This window comes from Mustelus asterias, chromosome 21 (genome assembly GCF_964213995.1).
Source record: "Mustelus asterias chromosome 21, sMusAst1.hap1.1, whole genome shotgun sequence".
Classification (NCBI taxonomy): Eukaryota; Metazoa; Chordata; class Chondrichthyes; order Carcharhiniformes; family Triakidae; genus Mustelus; species Mustelus asterias.
In genome coordinates, this window is record NC_135821.1 from 19,366,168 (window position 1) to 19,385,051 (window position 18,884).

General features: G+C 48.0%; 1 protein-coding gene across 3 annotated transcripts in view; it reads left to right on the forward strand.

The window, feature by feature from the left end:
• The window catches only part of zc3h7bb (zinc finger CCCH-type containing 7Bb), a 107,561-nt gene that overhangs the window by 25,254 nt on the left and 63,423 nt on the right, over positions 1 to 18,884 (forward strand). For all 3 annotated transcript variants that reach the window (XM_078237598.1, XM_078237599.1, XM_078237597.1), the window contains exons 6-8: positions 8,375 to 8,455; positions 14,049 to 14,105; positions 18,628 to 18,670. In XM_078237598.1, the coding sequence (XP_078093724.1) occupies positions 8,375 to 8,455; positions 14,049 to 14,105; positions 18,628 to 18,670 (181 nt within the window). The remainder of the gene's footprint in view (positions 1 to 8,374; positions 8,456 to 14,048; positions 14,106 to 18,627; positions 18,671 to 18,884) is intronic.

Consider the following 18,884-nt stretch of genomic DNA (forward strand, 5'->3'; position numbering starts at 1 on the left):
GGTAGAGTGGTCCACGCTCAGCTGGTTCAGGACTTGCCAAGGCCCCTGCTTGGCCAACCTCCATGGATGCGGCATTGGTGCCAGCCCCCGTGTGCCTGTGGGAGAGAGCAAACAGCACCACATCATAGAAACATAGAAAATCTACAGCACAAACAGGACCTTCGGCCCACAAGTTGTGCCGAACACATCCCTACCTTCTAGACCTACCTATAACCCTCCATCCTATTACGGTCCATGTACTCATCCAGGAGTCTCTTAAAAGACCCTATTGAGTTTGCCTCCACCACCACTGACGGCAGCCGATTCCACTCGCCCACCACCCTCTGTGTGAAAAACTTACCCCTAACATCTCCCCTGTACCCTAAATCTGTGTCCTCTCGTAGCAGACATTTCCACCCTGGGAACAAGCCTCTGAGAGTCCACCCGATCTATGCCTCTCAACATCTTATACACCTCTAATAGGTCTCCTCTCATCCTTCGTCTCTCCAAGGAGAAAAGACCGAGCTCCCTCAGCCTATCCTCATAAGGCATGCCACTCAATCCAGACAACGTCCTTGCAAATCTCCTCTGCACCCTTTCAATCTTTTCCACATCCTTCCTATAGTGAGGCGACCAGAACTGAGCACAGTGCTCCAAGTGGGGTCTGACGAGGGTCTTATATAGCTGCATCATTATCCCCGGACTCCTAAACTCAATCCCTCGATTGATAAAGGCCAGCACACCATACGCCTTCTTAACCACCTCCTCCACCTGCGGGGCCGATTTCAGAATCCTATGGACCCGGACCTCAAGGTCCTTCTGATCCTCTACAGTACTAAGAGTCTTTCCCTTTATATTGTACTCCTTCATCCCATTTGACTTACCAAAATGGACCACGACGCATTTATCTGGGTTGAAGTCCATCTGCCACTTGTCCGCCCAGTCTTGCATCCTATTTATGTCCCTCTGTAACTTCTGACATCCCTCCAGACTATCCACAACCCCACCAACCTTCGTGTCGTCGGCAAACTTACCAACCCATCCCTCCGCTTCCTCATCCAGGTCATTTATGAAAATGACAAACAGCAAGGGTCCCAGAACAGATCCCTGGGGCACACCACTGGTGACCGACCTCCATTTAGAAAAAGACCCATCTATACCCACTCTCTGCCTCCTTTGGGCAAGCCAGTTCTGGATCCACCGGGCAGCAGCCCCTTGGATCCCATGCCCTCTCACTTTTTCTAGAAGCCTTGCATGGGGGACCTTATCGAACGCCTTGCTAAAATCCATATAAACCACATCTACTGCCTTCCCTTCGTCAATGTGTTTAGTCACATTTTCGAAGAACTCCACCAGGCTCGTAAGGCACGATTTGCCCTTGACAAAGCCATGCTGAGTATTCTTGAGCATACTAAACCTCTCTGAATGCTCATATATCCTGTCCTTCAGGATCTTCTCCATCAGTTTACCGACCACTGAGATTATGTCCAAGAAGAATGTCCAATTCACACACTCAGCGTAGGCCTATCCGCACTCAACACAGCAGGACTGGAAGAAACTGCTTGGCTTTGGAACTTTGTGTTTTCTAAATAAATAAATAATCCACTTAATTCTCACCTCAAATCCTTTCTCCCTTTTAACCTCCTGCTTTTTCAAGCACCCACACCAGTCATTTTTCAAACTTCCCTCCCACAGTCAATTTTCAGAGGGCATTCCAAATGAAAAAGCAGAAAAAAACCCATAGAAAACCCAATAGTGCAGAAGGAGGCCATTCAGCCCATCGAGTCAGCACTGACTTTATGAAAGAGCATCTTACAAAAGCTCTCCCCCGCCCCCGCAAGCCTGCATATTTAGCATGGCCAATCCACCGAACCTGCATGTTTTTTGACTATGGGAGGAAACCGGAGCACCCGGAGGAAACCCACGCAGACATGGGGAGAACGTGCAGACTCCGCACAGACAGTGACCCAAGGCTGGAAAAACCCTGACCTCTCCTTTGTGGTGACGATCTTAAATGAATGGTCTATCATTACGACTAGAAGAAGGATCAACTGGAGAACAACATGATCCAAATCTCACTCAAGCATTTCGATTAGCCATGGCCTAATTGAATGGTGGAACCGAGGAACAAGGGGAGGCCATTCAACCTCTCCCCAGCAAACCTCCTGACCGATCAGCCCCAGGACATGTTGAAACCCGCCAGATATAAATCCAAGATGCCTTAAATTGATGGGGATGAGTGGAATGGAGGAGACATGGAAGGGGGTCCACTTGATCTTCCAAGGGTTCGCGCCTGTCCACACAGTCCTGGAGTGAGATCGCACTGTGCTTATCTGTTCCCTTCAAACACTTCACCGGACAGCGACAGACACTGCTGACTGGCAGAGTGAACGATATTTCAATCATAGAATCATACACTGCAGGAAAGGCCCTTTGGCCCATCGAGTCTACACTGACACATTAGAAACATCTCACTCTCACCTAATCCCATCAGCCAGCACTTGGCCCATAGTCTTGAATGTTACGACATGCCAAGTGCTCATCCAGATACTTTTTAAAGGATGTGAGGCATCCCGCCTCCACCACCCTCCCAGGCAGCGCATTCCAGACCCTCACCACCCTCTGGGTAAAAAGTTTTTCCTCACATCCAAAAAACAAAGAACAGCACAGGAAACAGGCCCTTCGGCCCTCCAAGCCTGTGCCGCTCTTTGGTCCAACTGGACCATTCGTTTGTATCCCTCCATTCCCAGACTGCTCATGTGACTATCCAGGTAAGTCTTAAACGATGCCAGCGTGTCTGCCTCCACCACCCTACTTGGCAGCGCATTCCAGGCCCCCACCACCCTCTGTGTAAAAAACGTCCCTCTGATATCTGAGTTATACCTCGCCCCTCTCACCTTAAGCCCGTGACCCCTCGTGATCGTCACCTCCGACCTAGGAAAAAGCTTCCCACTGTTCACCCTATCTATACCCTTCATAATTTTGTACACCTCTATTAGGTCTCCCCTCATTCTCCGTCTTTCCAGGGAGAACAAGCCCAGTTTACCCAATCTCCCCTCATAGCTAAAACCCTCCATACCAGGCAACATCCTGGTAAACCTTCTCTGCACTCTCTCTAAAGCCTCCACGTCCTTCTGGTAGTGCGGCGACCAGAACTGGACGCAGTACTCCAAATGTGGCCTAACCAGCGTTCTATACAGCTGCAACATCAGACTCCAGCTTTTATACTCTATACCCCGTCCTATAAAGGCAAGCATACCATATGCCTTCTTCACCACCTTCTCCACCTGTGCTGCCACCTTCAAGGATTTGTGGACTTGCACACCTAGGTCCCTCTGTGTTTCTATACTCTTGATGGCTCTGCCATTTATTGTATAACTCCCCCCTACATTAGTTCTTCCAAAATGCATCACTTCGCATTTATCTGGATTAAATTCCATCTGCCATTTCTCCGCCCAATTTTCCAACCTATCTATATCCTGCTGTATTATCCGACAATGTTCATCGCTATCCGCAAGTCCAGCCATCTTCGTGTCATCCGCAAACTTGCTGATAACACCAGTTACACCTTCTTCCAAATCATTTATATATATATATCACAAATAGCAGAGGTCCCAGTACAGAGCCCTGCGGAACACCACTGGTCACAGACCTCCAGCTGGAAAAAGACCCTTCGACTGCTACCCTCTGTTTCCTGTGGCCAAGCCAGTTTTCTACCCATCTAGCCACCTCTCCTTGTATCCCATGAGCCTTAACCTTCTTAACCAACCTGCCATGTGGGACTTTGTCAAATGCCTTACTGAAATCCATATTGACGACATCCACGGCCCTTCCTTCGTCAACCCAAACCTCCTGCCCCTCACCTTGAACCTCCCCCCAAACCTCCTGCCCCTCACTTTGGACCTATGTCCCCTCTTGACTGATTTTTCAACTAAGGGGAACAGCTGCTCCTTATCCACCCTGTCCATGTCTCTCATAATCTTGTACTCCTCGATCAGGTCACCCCTCAGTCTTCTCTGCTCCAGAGAAAACAACCCAAGAGTACCCAACCTCTCTTAAAGTAAAGTTTATTTATTAGTCACTAGTAAGGCTTACATTAACACTGCAATGAAGTTACTTTGAAATTCCCCTAGTAGCCACATTTTGGCACTTGTTCGGGTCAATGCACCCTAACCAGCACCTCTTTCAGCAGAATGTGGGAGGAAACCAGAGCACCCGGAGGAAACCCACGCAGACACGGGGAGAATGTGCAAACTCCACACAGACCGTGATCCAAGCTGGGAATCGAACCCGGGTCCCTGGCGCTGTGAGGCAGCAGTGCTAACCACTGTGCTACAGTTCCGCCATAACCTAAATGTTCCATCCCAGGCAGCATCCTGGTGAATCTCCTCTGCACCCTCTCCAGTGCAATCACATCCTTCCTATAATGTGGCGACCAGAACTGCACACAGTATTATAGTACTATAGCCTCACCAAAGCTCTACACAGCTCCATCATGATCTCTCTGCTTTTGTAATCTATGCCTTGATTGATAAAGACTTATGCCTTTTTCACCACCGTACTAACATGCCCGTCCGCCTTCAGAGATGGGCGGGCATGTTACTAACATGTTACTAACATGCCAAGGTCCCTTTGTTGCATGGAACTTTTTAGTGTCATGCCGCTCATTTAGTACTCCCTTGTTAAATTACTCCTTCCAAAGTGGGTCGCCTCACACTTTGCAGAGTTAAATTCCATCTGCCACTTATCTGCCCATCTGACATTCCGTCTATAACTTCTTGTAGCCCAAGGCACTCCGCCTCACTGATAACCAGCCGGCACCACAGGTTTTTAGTTGGCTTCAAGCCAGCTATTGTGCCGGAATCCTCCTTATTTCATGGCAACGCCACCAGTTGGCTCAAACAAAACGGAATTGGCAGCATCAGGCCATTCATCCCTTCTGGTCTGTGCTCCAAGTGAACCTCTTCATCTTCTCCGATCAGCATAACAATCTATTCCTTTCCCTCTTGTGTTTATTTAGCTCCTTCTTAAATGTATCTGTGCTATTTCCCTCCACCACTCCCTGTGGCTGTGAGTTCCACATTCTTAGAAATCTTAGAAACCCTACAGCACAGAAAGAGGCCATTCGGCCCACGAGTCTGCACCGACCACAATCCCACCCAGGCCCTACCCCCATATCCCTACATATTTTACCCGCTAATCCCTCTAACCTACGCATCCCAGGACACTAAGGGCAATTTTAGCATGGCCAATCAACCTAACCCGCACATCTTTGGACTGTGGGAGGAAACCGGAGCACCCGGAGGAAACCCACGCAGACACGAGGAGAATGTGCAAACTCCACACAGACAGCGACTCAAGCCGGGAATCGAACCCAGGTCCCTGGAGCTGTGAAGCAGCAGTGCTAACCACTGTGCTACCGTGCCATTCTCAGCACTCTGTGCAGAGATTACACACCCTTTCTTCAAGTTTGATGTCATCTTATATTTTGACACCGTCCTCCACAGTGCTATCCTTACCCCACAGTTTGGCAACAATTTCGAATTTTGTTATTGTACCTTTTGATTCCCGAGTCCAAATCATTTGTGCAAATGGCGATCAGGAGTTGTGCCTATCGCCACACTCCGACACCTGTTCGGGTACACTGAGGGAGAATTTAACACGGCCAATGCGCCCTAACCAGCACGTCTTTCAGACTGTGGGAGGAAATCGGAGCACCCGGAGGAAACCCACGCAGACAGGGGGAGAATGTGCAAACTCTACACAGACAGTGACCCAAGCCGGGAATCGAACCCGGGTCCCTGGCGCTGTGAGGCAGCAGTGCTAACCACTGTGCCACACATGGTCATGAGCCTTTAGAGACTGATCCACTGTAATGTCCAGAACTTTTTCTTTCATCATAGGGGTTTCAGTTCTGCTTCCTGTAGGATGCATGAGTGTTTAGTACGAGACCCGCCTATGTGCAAAACATTACACTTTTGGAATTAACACTTTGAGAATTATTTGCAGTTCTATACTTGCACACGGTTTTGCCTTGTCTGCCAATTGGCAATCACGCTCCAACATCTGCATCTAGGTCATAGAGTCATAGAGGTTTACAGCATGGAAACAGGCCCTTCGGCCCAACTTGTCCATGCCACCTTTTTTTTTAAAACCCCTAAGCTAGTCCCAATTGCCCGCATTTGGCCCATACCCCTTTATACCCATTTTACTCATGTAACTGTCTAAATGCTTTTTAAAAGACAAAATTGTACCCGCCTCTACTACTACCTCTGGCAGCTTGTTCCAGACTCTCACCACCCTCTGTGTGAAAAAATTGCCCCTCTGGACACGTATCTCTCCCCTCTCACCTTAAACCTATGCCCTCTAGTTTTACGCTTCCCTACCTTTGGGAAAAGATATTGACTATCTAGCTGATCTGTGCCCCTCATTATTTTATAGACCTCTCTAGGTCATATATAGGTCATTCATATAGTGAAGAACTAAATGCCAAAGAACTGTGGCACGGTGGCACAGTGGTTAGCACTGCTGCCTCACAGCGTCAGGGACCCGGGTTCGATTCCCGGCATGGGTCACTGCCTGTGTGGAGTTTGCACGTTCTCCCCGTGTCTGCGTGGGTTTCCTCCGGGTGCTCCGGTTTCCTCCCACAGTCTGAAAGACGTGCTGGTTAGATGCATTGAACGTGCTAAATTCTCCCTCCGTGTACCCGAACAGGTACCAGAGTGTGGCGAATAGAGGATTTTCACAGTAACTTCATTGCAGTGTTAATGTAAGCCTACTTGTGACACTAATAAATAATCTTAAACAAAGATCCCAACTCCGATCCAATTAGGCTACAACTGGCACAGTGGTTAGCACTGCTGCCTCACAGCTCCAGGGACCCGATTTCGATTCCAGGCTTAGGTCACTGTGGTGTCTGCACCTTCTCCCCGTGTCTGCGTGGGTTTTCTCCGGGTGCTCCGGTTTCCTCCCACGGTCCGGAGATGTGCGGGTTAGGTTGATTGGCCATGCTAAATTGTCCCTTAGTGTCCCAGGATGCATAGGTTAGAGGGATTAGCGGGGTACATATGGGCCGAGGTGGGATTGTTATTGGTGCAGACTTGATGGGCCGAATGGCCTCCTTCTGCACTAGGGATTCTATGAGGATGCCGAGTGGCTCCGAATCAATTAACAACTTGCTGCCTGCAAGCATTCCGTCAATTCCCATTCCACTGCGGCAGATAGAATATTGTGAAGTTATCTTGAAGAATAGTCACTTCTGAAGTACCTTATCAAATGTTTACTGATTATTCAGGGAGCCAACTTCTGTGTGTTGTCTTTGTCCATTAACTTGGTAACTCCTTCATTATAGTTAGATTAGTAAAGCTTGATCTTTTCTGGAAGTCATGGTGAGTGTCTTTGAGGAAGTCTTTTTCTCCAGATGATCATAGGGCATCTTTCAGGATACATTTGAACATCGGACGGGTGGCACAGTGGTTAGCGCTGCTGCCTCACAGCGCCAGGGACCCGGGTTCAATTCCGGCCTTGGGTCACAGTCTGTGTGGAGTCTGCACGTTCTCCCCGTGTCTGTGTGGGTTTCCTCCGGGTGCTCCGGTTTCCTCCCACACTCCAAAGAAGTGCTAACCACTGTGCCACCGTGTCTTCCCCTTGTCCCCTCCCCATCTCTCTTGAAGATACACCCTGGGGGAAAATTCAGCAAATGCAGATAGCGCCCACACCCCCGGTTCTAGTGTTGAGCTGCTGCACCGCATCACGGTGGCACAGTGATCACTTCTGCCTCACTGCGCCAGGGACCTGGGTTCGATTCCCGGCTCGGGTCACTGTCTGTGCGGAGTCTGCACGTTCTCCCCGTGTCTGCGTGGGTTTCCTCCGGGTGCTCCAGTTTCCTCCCACAGTCTGAAAGACGTGCTGGTTAGGGTGCATTGACCCGAACAGGCGCTGGAGTGTGGCGACTAGGGGAATTTCACAGTAACTTCTTTGCAGTGTTAATGTAAGCCTTACTTGTGACTAATAAATGAACTTTAAACTTTAGAATTGTGAATGAAGAAGGTCAGAGTAGGAGTCAGCCAGTCTGGCCCTCAAGGCTGTCCTGCCATTGCATTGGATCACGGGCTGTGTGTAAATGTTTCCTCCCTTTGGCTGATGACCCGACTCCATTTCCCTGCTTTGCCTCCACATTCGTCAGAGGCCTTGCTCAGCTCACTTAGCACAAGCCAGGGGTCGATTCTGGGACATTGCAGGTCTGTATGTCTCAGCAACCCGCCACGTAACCCCCGCTGGGCATTCTGCTGGCGTAAACCCGGCGGCTTCCAAAGCGTCAGGAATCTCGATAGACAATCCCTGCAGAGCAGAATGATGAAAGGTGCAACAATGTGTTTTCCCGTTATGCATTTAGGATGAAAATGTGGTGAAACTGACACAGGAACTGGCACAGAAGCTGGGGCTAAGGATCCGGAAAGCGTATATCAGAGCTCAGGTGAGTGCTCTCAGTTTGCTGCATGTTGTATTTCCGTTCCTCCGCCTATCCTCGTGTTTATTTTCCTCTCCGGGGGGGGGTGGTATTGGATCTTATCATCATACTGCAGGGATTTGACAGAGGAGATATTTTCTTTGGCTGGGGAGACTAGAAACATGATGTGGAGATGCCGGCGTTGGACTGGAGTAAACACAGTAAGGAGTCTTAACAACATCAGGTTAAAGTCCTTCGAAGGAGCAGCACGCTCCAAAAGCTAGTGGCGTTTGCTACCAAATAAACCTGTTGGACTTTAACCTGGTGTTGTTAGACTCCTTACTGAGACTAGAAACAGGCAGATTTCACACGAAATGGGAATTTCCTTTCTGACCCGTCTAAGCGACTGGGCCTTGTCCGGGAGAATCACACTGAGTTTGATAATTCTGTGTGGTACCTACAGTTTGTGCAAACTGCTCTCCGACCCAGTCACAAACAGATCCAGCTCTCACTTGAAGGAATTCTGCGAATTGATTTGACTTGATTTATTATTGTCACGTGTATTGGGATACGGTGAAAAGTATTGTTTCTAGCGCGCTATTCATACAAAGCATACCGTTCATAGAATACATAGGGGAAAAGGAAAGGAGAGGGTGCGGCATATAGTGTTACTGTCATGGCTAGGGTGTAGAGAAAAATCAAACTTAATATATGATAGGTCCATTCAAAAGCCTGATGGCAGCAGGGAAGAAGCTGTTCTTGCTGGTACGTGCTCTCAGACATTTGTATCTTTTTCCCAACGGAAGAAGGTGGAAGAGGGTGCGTGGGGATGCTTAATTATGCTGGCTGTTTTACCGAGTCAACGGATGGGAGGTTGGTTTGCGTGATGGATTGGGCTACGTTCACAACCCCTTGTAGTTTCTTGCGGTCTTGCTCAGAGCAGGAGCCGTACCAAGCTGTGGTACAACCAGAAAGAATGCTTCCTATAATGCATCTGTAAAAGTTGATGAGAATCGTAGCGGACATGCCGAATTTCCTTAGCCTCCTGAGAAAGTAGAGGTGTTGATGGGCTTTCTTAACTGTAGTATCCGCATGGAGAGACCAGGACAGGTTGTTGGTGATCTGGACACCAAGAAACTAGAAACTCTTGACCATTTCCCATTTTATCACCATCACCATCTACATCCTGTTTCACAGGTCCCATCATTCTCTGCAGAAAGAGCCATTCTCGATAACTAATCAAAACTTGGCCCCATTCAAATGAAAATTGTGGCCTCTGGTCCTCTGTCTAACCCAAGTTTAATTTGTTCATTTTGAGTTATACAGAAAGATTGGGTCGGCCAGAGTAATCTTTGGAACGGAGGAGGCTGAGGGGAGATTTAATTGAAATGTATAAAGTTATAACGGTTTCAGGTAGAGTGGATAGAAAGGATCTACTTCCCTCAGCAGAGAGGTGAATAAACAAGAAGAATCGATTTTAAAGTAATTTCGTAGGAAGGGTTAGAGGGGAGTTGTGGAGAAATGGTTTTCATCCAGAGACTACAGGCCAAGAGCCTGTAGTCTCCACCCCAGCTCCCAGAAATGCATAAACCCCCAACCTAACAGCTCCCTCCCCCTAACACACACCACTTCAACAGCCACCTCCCCCCAACCACCTAAAATACGGCGGAACCAGACCATCACCCTGTTTTCCTCTTCTCACCACCGTGCACAAGAAAAAACCGTAAGAAGTTTAACGACACCAGGTTAAAGTCCAACAGGTTTATTTGGTAGCAAAAGCCACACAAGCTTTCGGAGCTCCAAGCCCCTTCTTCAGGTGAGTGGGAATTCTGTTCACAAACAGAGCTTATAAAGATACAAACTCAATTTACATGAATAATGGTTGGAATGCGAATACTTACAACTAATCAAGTCTTTAAGATACAAACGACGTGAGTGGAGAGAGCATCAAGACAGGCTAAAAAGATGTGTATTGTCTCCAGACAAGACAGCCAGTGAAACTCTGCAGGTCCAGGCAACTGTGGGGGTTACAAATAGTGTGACATGAACCCAATATCCCGGTTGAGGCTGTCCTCGTGTGTGCGGAACTTGGCTATCAGTCTCTGCTCAGCGACTCTGCGGTGTCGTGAAGGCCGCCTTGGAGAACGCTTACCCGAATATCAGAGGCCGAATGCCCGTGACCGCGGCAATTCTCCAAGGCGGCCTTCAGAGTCGCTGATCAGAAACTGATAGCCAAGTTCCGCACACATGAGGACGGCCTCAACCGGGATATTGGGTTCATGTCACACTATTTGTAATCCCCATAGCCTGCCTGGACCTGCAGAGTTTCACTGGCTGTCTTGTCTGGAGACAATACACATCTTTTTAGCCTGGCTTGATGCTCTCTCCACTCACGTTGTTTGTATCTTAAAGACTTGATTAGCTGTAAGTATTCGCATTCCAACCATTATTCATGTAAGTTGAGTCTGTGTCTTTATATGCCCTGTTTGTGAACAGAATTCCCACTCACCTGAAGAAGGGGCTCGGGGCTCCGAAAGCTTGTGTGGCTTTTGCTACCAAATAAACCTGTTGGACTTTAACCTGGTGTCGTTAAACTTCTTACTGTGTTTACCCCAGTCGAACGCCGGCATCTCCACATCAAGAAAAAACCAACAGGACTAATAAAAATGAAAAAAAAGGAAAAAGGCCCAGGAGACAAGAAAACAACAAACCGAAATGTACGGGCAAGGCATCACGGGGGCAACAAGTGCTGGACATGAGCCAAAAGAAAAGTGGCAGAGTACGAAGAAAAGGAGACATGTCCTTTCTCTCTGTCCGCCCCCAAAAACCTAATGCAGATGCAACAGGTTAAGTTCTCCTTTGTAAACGTCTATGGATCTATAACCTTTTTAGTTGGAGCAAGCTGTCAACCTGAAAATAACCGTTGATTATATAATCTTGTTCAGATCACCCCTAAATCCACACTCCTCTAAAGGGTCCCAACTGTTTTAGCTTTGTTTGATGACTGGAATGCATTATTCATAAAATGCAGGAATTCTGGCTGTTTTCCTCACGCACCATCTCACCTCAGGGTGTGCGGCCCTATTGTCGGACAACCTGACTGAAAAGCAAATGCTTTACAATGGGCGCATTCGTGAGTTATAAACACGGCAAATAGTTTATCACCTCAGGAGAGGAATCAGAAGACAGCGAACAACTTGGATTTGTAGAGCTGCTTTGACGTAGAAAGGAAAATTGTTTGACGGGCAAAGAGGGACCGAGTTAACTTGACGGGTTTCCGGGAGGTTAAAGTCAAGAGGGAAAGGACATTAAGGAAAGAGATCCGGAGAAAAGGGCCAAAGTGGCTGGAGACCTCATTATTGATGTTGGGATGGATGTTGGGCAGGTTGCAGAAGGTTTGGTGACATGAGAGGAGACATTAAAGTGGAGAAGATTATCCTAAACCTTTTATAAATCATTGCTTCAGTCCCAGCTAAGGTATTGTGTCCAGTTCTCGGCCACTTAGGAACATAAGAAATAGGAGCAGGAGTAGGCCATCTAGCCCCTCGAGCCTGCCCCGCCATTCAATAAGATCATGGCTGATCTGAAGTGGATCAGTTCCACTTACCCGCCTGATCCCCATAACCCCTAATTCCCTTACCGATCAGGAATCCATCTATCCGCGATTTAAACATATTCAGTGAGGAAGCCTCCACCACTTTGGTGGGCAGAGAATTCCAGAGATTCGCCACCCTCTGAGAGAAGAAGTTCCTCCTCAACTCTGTCCTAAACTGACCCCCCTTTATTTTGAGGCTGTGCCCTCTAGTTCTAGCTTCCTTTCTAAGTGGAAAGAATCTCTCCACCTCTACCCTATCCAGCCCCTTCATTATCTTATAGGTCTCTATAAGATCCCCCCTCAGCCTTCTAAATTCGAACGAGTACAAACCCAATCTGCTCAGTCTCTCCTCATAATCAACACCCCTCATCTCCGGTATCAACCTGGTGAACCTTCTCTGCACTCCCTCCAAGGCCAATATATCCTTCCGGAAATAAGGGGACCAATACTGCACACAGTATTCCAGCTGCGGCCTCACCAATGCCCTGTACAGATGCAGCAAGACATCTCTGCTTTTATATTCTATCCCCCTTGCGATATAGGCCAACATCCCATTTGCCTTCTTGATCACCTGTTGCACCTGCAGACTGGGTTTTTGCGTCTCATGCACAAGGACCCCCAGGTCCCTTTGCACAGTAGCATGTTGTAATTTTTTTCCATTTAGATAATAATCCAATTTGCTATTATTTCCCCCAAAGCGAATAACCTCGCATTTGTCAACGTTATACTCCATCTGCCAGATCCTCGCCCACTCACTCAGCCTGTCCAAATCTCTCTGCAGACCTTCTACGCCCTCCACACAATTCACTTTTCCACTTATCTTTGTGTCGTCTGCAATCTTTGTTACCCTACACTCAGTCCTCTCCTCCAGATCGTCTATATAAATGGTAAATAGTTGAGGCCCCAGTACCGATCCCTGCGGCACGCCACTAGTTACCATCCGCCAACCAGAAAAGCACCCATTTATTCCGACTCTCTGCTTCCTGTCGGATAGCCAATCCCCAATCCATGCTAACACCCTACCCCCAACTCCGTGTGACCCAATCTTCTTCAGCAACCTTTTGTGAGGCACCTTATCAAACGCCTTTTGGAAATCCAAAAACACCGCATCCACCGGTTCCCCTCCGTCAACCGCACTCGTCACATCTTCATAAAAATCCAACAAGTTCGTCAAGGAACAATGCCAACAGGAGATTTTATTAGAATGGTACTAGGGTTACTGAACTTCAGTAATGCAGAAAGACTGGAGAAGCTAGGGTTGTGCTTCTTGGAGCAAAGAAGTTTAAGAGGAGATTTACGAGCGGTACGATGGCACAGTGGTTAGCACTGCTGCCTCACAGCGTCAGGGACCCGGGTTCGATTCCCGGCTTGGGTCCCTGTCTGTGTAGAGTTTGCACATTCTCGTTGTGTCTGCGTGGGTTTCCTCCGGGTGCTCCGGTTTCCTCCCACAGTCCGAAAGACGTGCTGGTTAGGTGGATTGCTAAGTTTCCCCTTAGTGTCAGGGAGACTAACAGGGTAAATGCATGAGGTTACGGGGATAGGGCCTGGGTGAGATTGTTGCCGGTGCAGGCTCGATGGGCTGAATGGCCTCCTTCTGCACTGTATGATTCTTTGATTTAATAGAGGTGTTCAAAATCCTGGCGATCCGTTACAGGTACAGTGGGCCAAATGGTCTCCTGTGCTGTATCGTTATGGGTTCCATGAATCACCTTGTAATCTTTTCCCGTTGTAACAAAAACAGCAATTGCCTCAATCCAGGAGCAGTGGGCTAACAAAGTGCATAGGGGATGACCATATGATATGCTTCAATAGTGAACCCCCACGTTGTGTGATTGCAGTTTCCCTTTTTCTATAATTATGTTACTCATCTTGGCTATCCGGGAGCAAACTCGACACTGACGCAGGGAACAGAGGTTTGCATCAGCCAGGTGCTGTGTTTTCCAGTGACAGGGAAGAAGTCAGTCCTGCAATATGGTGGTACCTGCATTAAGCCGCACTAAGTCCCACAGATGTTTTGTTTTTCAGCATGACATGGATACAGTGGGTCTGACCGAGATTGACAATTCAATGAAGAGTAATCAGGTACGTTGATCTCTTTATACTAATAGGCCAGTGAGGAGTTTTTCTGTAGGTGTTTCCGTTGGAACATCTGTAGTTTAGATGATATAGAATCATCGAACAGCTCTTTCCCCTATCCCTGCAATTTATTACTCCTTTGGGGCGGCACGGTGGCACAGTGGTTAGCACTGCTGCCTCACAGCGCCAGGGACCTGGGTTTGATTCCAGCCTCAGGTTACTCTCTGTGTGGTGTCCGCACGTTCTCCCCGTGTCTGCGTGGGTTTCCTCCGGGTGCTCCGGTTTCCTCCCACACTCCAAAGATGTACGGGTTAGGTTGTTTGGCCGTGCTAAATTGCCCCTTAGTGTCGGGGAGATTAGCAGGGTAAACACGTGGGGTTACAAGCGTCGGACCAGCGAGAGGTTACGAGGATAGATGGGATTGTGGTCGGCGCAGACTCGATGGGCAGAATGGCTTCCTTTTGCACTATAGGGATTCTATGGTTCTAAGTGTTTGTTAGGGGACAAACACTGCCTGGCGCTGTAGTTAGCACTGCTGCCTCACAGCGCCAGCAACCTGGGTTCGATTCCCGGCTTGGGTCACTGTCTGTGCGGAGTCTGCACGTTGTCCCCGTGTCTGCATGGGCTTCCTCCGGGTGCTCCGGTTTCCTCCCACAGTCCAGAAGACGTACTGGTTAGGTGGATTGACCATGCTAAATTCTCCCTCAGTGTACCCGAACAGGCGCCGGAGTGTTGCGACTAGGGGATTCTCACAGTAACTTTATTTAAAATTCCATTTTGAAGGAGACTATTGAATCTGCATTTGCCACCCCCTCAGGCAGTGTAATCCAAACCCTAACATTCGTGCTTAATAAATCACTGAGGTTCAGTGTTTTTACAGGATACTAAACATGGTGGTTTCAGCTCTGCATTGAATTAAAAGACAACCCATCAAAGTCAATTAAACACTCTGAAAGGCTCAAAGAATATTCAATCTCACTCCTGAAAAGAGGTTTCTCAAAGCCCTTTCAGTGACAGTGCTGTTTTTGCCACTCCAGGAGCTTGAGCTCAAAAATCCAGAATGATACTGCAATGCATTACTGAGGGAGTGCCACACTGCTGGATGTCACGTTTCGGATGAAACATCTGTCCTCTCTGGTGAACGTCAAAGATCCCAGAATGTTATTTGGAGATCAGCCAGGGGAGTTCTCACCTATGCACCAGGTGTACCTCACTGAAAACAATCCGACCTTGAGTCTTGATGAGAAAAGGCACATGTTGTTGAAGCTTTTTGACTTGCACTCATCAGGACAATTTGCAGAAACAATAATTTGTACTTCCTTCAGCTGTTTGCAGCAGGGAAAGTACTCAACCAGCCCATGCTTGCAATGCTCAAAACAATGGGGAGGGGGAGTGGGGGGTGCTTTCCAGCTCTTTCTGCTGGTGGGATCTTCTGGTCTCGAACCCCGCAGGTTCCCTGGCAGCATGGTGGGTGAGCCGTGCAAAACACGCTGGTGGCCAATGGTGAGCTGCCTCTTCCGTGGGAAAACCCCCTGTGGGGCGGGGCTGAAACATTCTGGCCATCGTGTCCAACATTAGATGTGATTCTGCGATTGGACAACATTTGCTAAACAATAGAAAACCAATTTAAGATTATCAGTTGGGCTCACGGTGTGGCAAACTTACGCATGCGAGAAGCCACATACATTCTCACACAGGACAGAGAGAAGGAACATGTATGTACATTGCACCCTTTTCAATTAAACAAACCAAGCAGCAGCCATTTCCTTGTTCATTCCCCAGGGCTATGCCTTGACCAATCACATTCAAACTGCCAGGTTTGAATGAAGGGTGGCACGGTAGCACAGTGGTTAGCACTGCTGCTTCACAGCTCCAGGGTCCCGGGTTCGATTCCCGGCTCGGGTCACTGTCTGTGTGGAGTTTGCACATTCTCCTCGTGTCTGCGTGGGTTTCCTCCGGGTGCTCCGGTTTCCTCCCACAGTCCAAAGATGTGCGGGTTAGGTTGATTGGCCAGGTTAAAAATTGCCCCTTAGAGTCCTGGGATGCGTAAGTTAGAGGGATTAGCGGGTAAATATGTGGGGGTAGGGCCTGGGTGGGATTGTGGTTGGTGCAGACTCGATGGGCCGAATGGCCTCCTTCTGCACTGTAGGGTTTCTATGATGTCTTTCTTTTCTATGATAAACAAAGCTTGGTAGTTAACTGTCAGTTATCAGTTAACTGGTGCATTCTCCATGACAATGCCTCTATACCAATCAAGAGTCCACTTGCCAAACAGTTATCATTCTTTTTTCGTGCAGTACAAATTGTTCCCATTACAATTTGGTATTCTTGCGAATTGTCCTGATGAGTGCAAGATGGAAAGCTTCGACAGCATGTATCTTTTTTCAGCAATACTCAAATTCTGTGCCATCAAAAGATTATCTGATCATTATCATGATTTTGTTAATGGGACATTGCTGTCTGCAAATTGGCTGCCACCTTCCCTACCTTACAACAATGACCATTTCTATTTAAAAAGTACTCTGTTCAATCCTGTTGGTTCAAAAGTGGATGACCTTGTCTTAGTGTCAGGGGGACTAGCTAGGGTAAATGCATGGGGTTATGAGGATAGGGCCTGGGTGGGTTTGTGGTTGGTGCAGACTCGATGGGCTGAATGGCCTCCTTCTGCACTGTAGGATTCAATGATTCTATATTCAAATCCCCCTATGCCCATTGACTAAATCTATTAATATCTATTATCATCTGTTAATTTATTAACCAAAAAAGAAAATGCTGGAAAATCTCAGCAGGTCCGGTAGCATCTGTAAGGGGAGAGGAAAGAGCTGACGTTTCGATTCCAGAGGACCTTTTATCAAAGCTAAAAGGTATAGAAAGTGGGAGATATTTATACTGCAGGGGGAGAGAATGAAAGATGAGTCATAGCCACAAAAACAAGGGGAAAGGCTGCTAATGGCAGCCCATAGAGAGAATAGAAGGTGTGAATGGCCAATGGCAGAGAAGCTGAAATCAGAGGGTAAACTGTGACAGATGAAGATGTGGGGGGAGATGGGTGGGAGAGAGGTAAAACGGAGAAAAGGGCGGCACGGTAGCACAGTGGTTAGCACTGCTGCTTCACAGCTCCAGGGACCTGGGTTCGATTCCTGGCTTGGGTCACTGTCTGTGTGGAGTTTGCACATTCTCCTCGTGTCTGCGTGGGTTTCCTCTGGGTGTTCCGGTTTCCTCCCACCGTCCAAAGATGTGCAGGTTAGGTTGATTGGCCATGCTAAAATTGCCCCTTCGAGTCCTGAGATGTCTAGGTTAGAGGGATTAGTGGGTGGGATATGGGGATAGGGCCTGGGTGGGATTGTGGTCGGTGCAGACTCGATGGGCCGAAGGGCCTCTTTCTGCACTGTAGGGTATCTATCTATCTATCAAAAAAGGGGAAGCAAATTTATTAATATCTGTTAGTAATTTTTATGCTCCTATCTGCAATGCTGCCTACTTGCGTGTAGTGGAAATGCCGGCGTTGGACTGGGGTAAACACAGTAAGGAGTCTAACAACACAGTCTAACAGTTGTTAGACTCCTTACTGTACTTGCGTGTACTCAGCAGACTTGGATATGTGGCTCTCTACCACACCATCTAAGTTGAGAATAATGTGGTGAACAGTTGAGGCACCAGTTCCAATCCCTGTGAAACACCATTAGTCATCTCTTGCCACATGAACTACCTGTCATTATCCTTACTCATTGCTTCCCACCGTCCAGCCAATTTGCTAATCTGGTCAATAATTTTCCTTCAGTTTCACAAACTTTGACTTTAGTTAAAAGCCTCTTATGGCGGTGGACTATCAAAGCCTTCTAGAGGTCTCTATAAATAGCATCCTTTCCTGTCCGGGGCGGCACGGTAGCACAGTGGTTAGCACTGCTGCTTCACAGCTCCAGGGTCCCGGGTTTGATTCCCGGCTCGGGTCACTGTCTGTGTGGATTCTCCTCGTGTCTGCGTGGGTTTCCTCCGGGTGCTCCGGTTTCCTCCCACAGTCCAAAGATGTGCGGGTTAGGTTGATTGGCCAGGTTAAAAATTGCCCCTTAGAGTCCTGGGATGCATGGGTTAGAGGGATTAGCGGGTAAATTAGCGGGTAAAAAAAAGGGATTAGCGGGTAGGGCCTGGGTGGGATTGTGGTCGGTGCAGACTCGATGGGCCGAATGGCCTCCTTCTGCACTGTAGGGTTTCTATGATTCTATGATTCTATGTCCAATCTCAGTCAGATTCATCAGACATCATCTATCCTTTATAAATCCTGGCTCTGTTATCCATTGAAAATGTTCAGTTTCCGAGATGTTCTGTCACTCTTTCCTTCTGCTAATTTTCAAACTTATGTCAGACTAACTGCTCTATAACTCCCTCGTTTCCCCCCTCATGCTTTTCTTAAATAGTTGAATGTCATGTTCAAACTTTCATTCTCAAGTCTTTCCTGATGGTTGTAACATTGCAGGTCACATCAGATTACATTAGGTTCCATTGTAAGCCAATTTCAATTCTTCCACAGATCTCCATAAATGGCACAAGTGGCATCGATGATATAGAATCAGGTGAGTTTCTTCAACCCCTTCTTGCTGCAGAAATGTGATTTTTATATTGTGGGCGGTCCTCGGACTTGTGACATGATTGCTTCCCGAAAACCACGTTGTAAGTCAAAACGTCGCAAGTCAGATCTGATTTTCCCATAGGACCGTGCTACAAATGAGGGCGGCACGGTGGCACAGTGGTTAGCACTGCTGCCTCACAGCGCCAGGGACCTGGGTT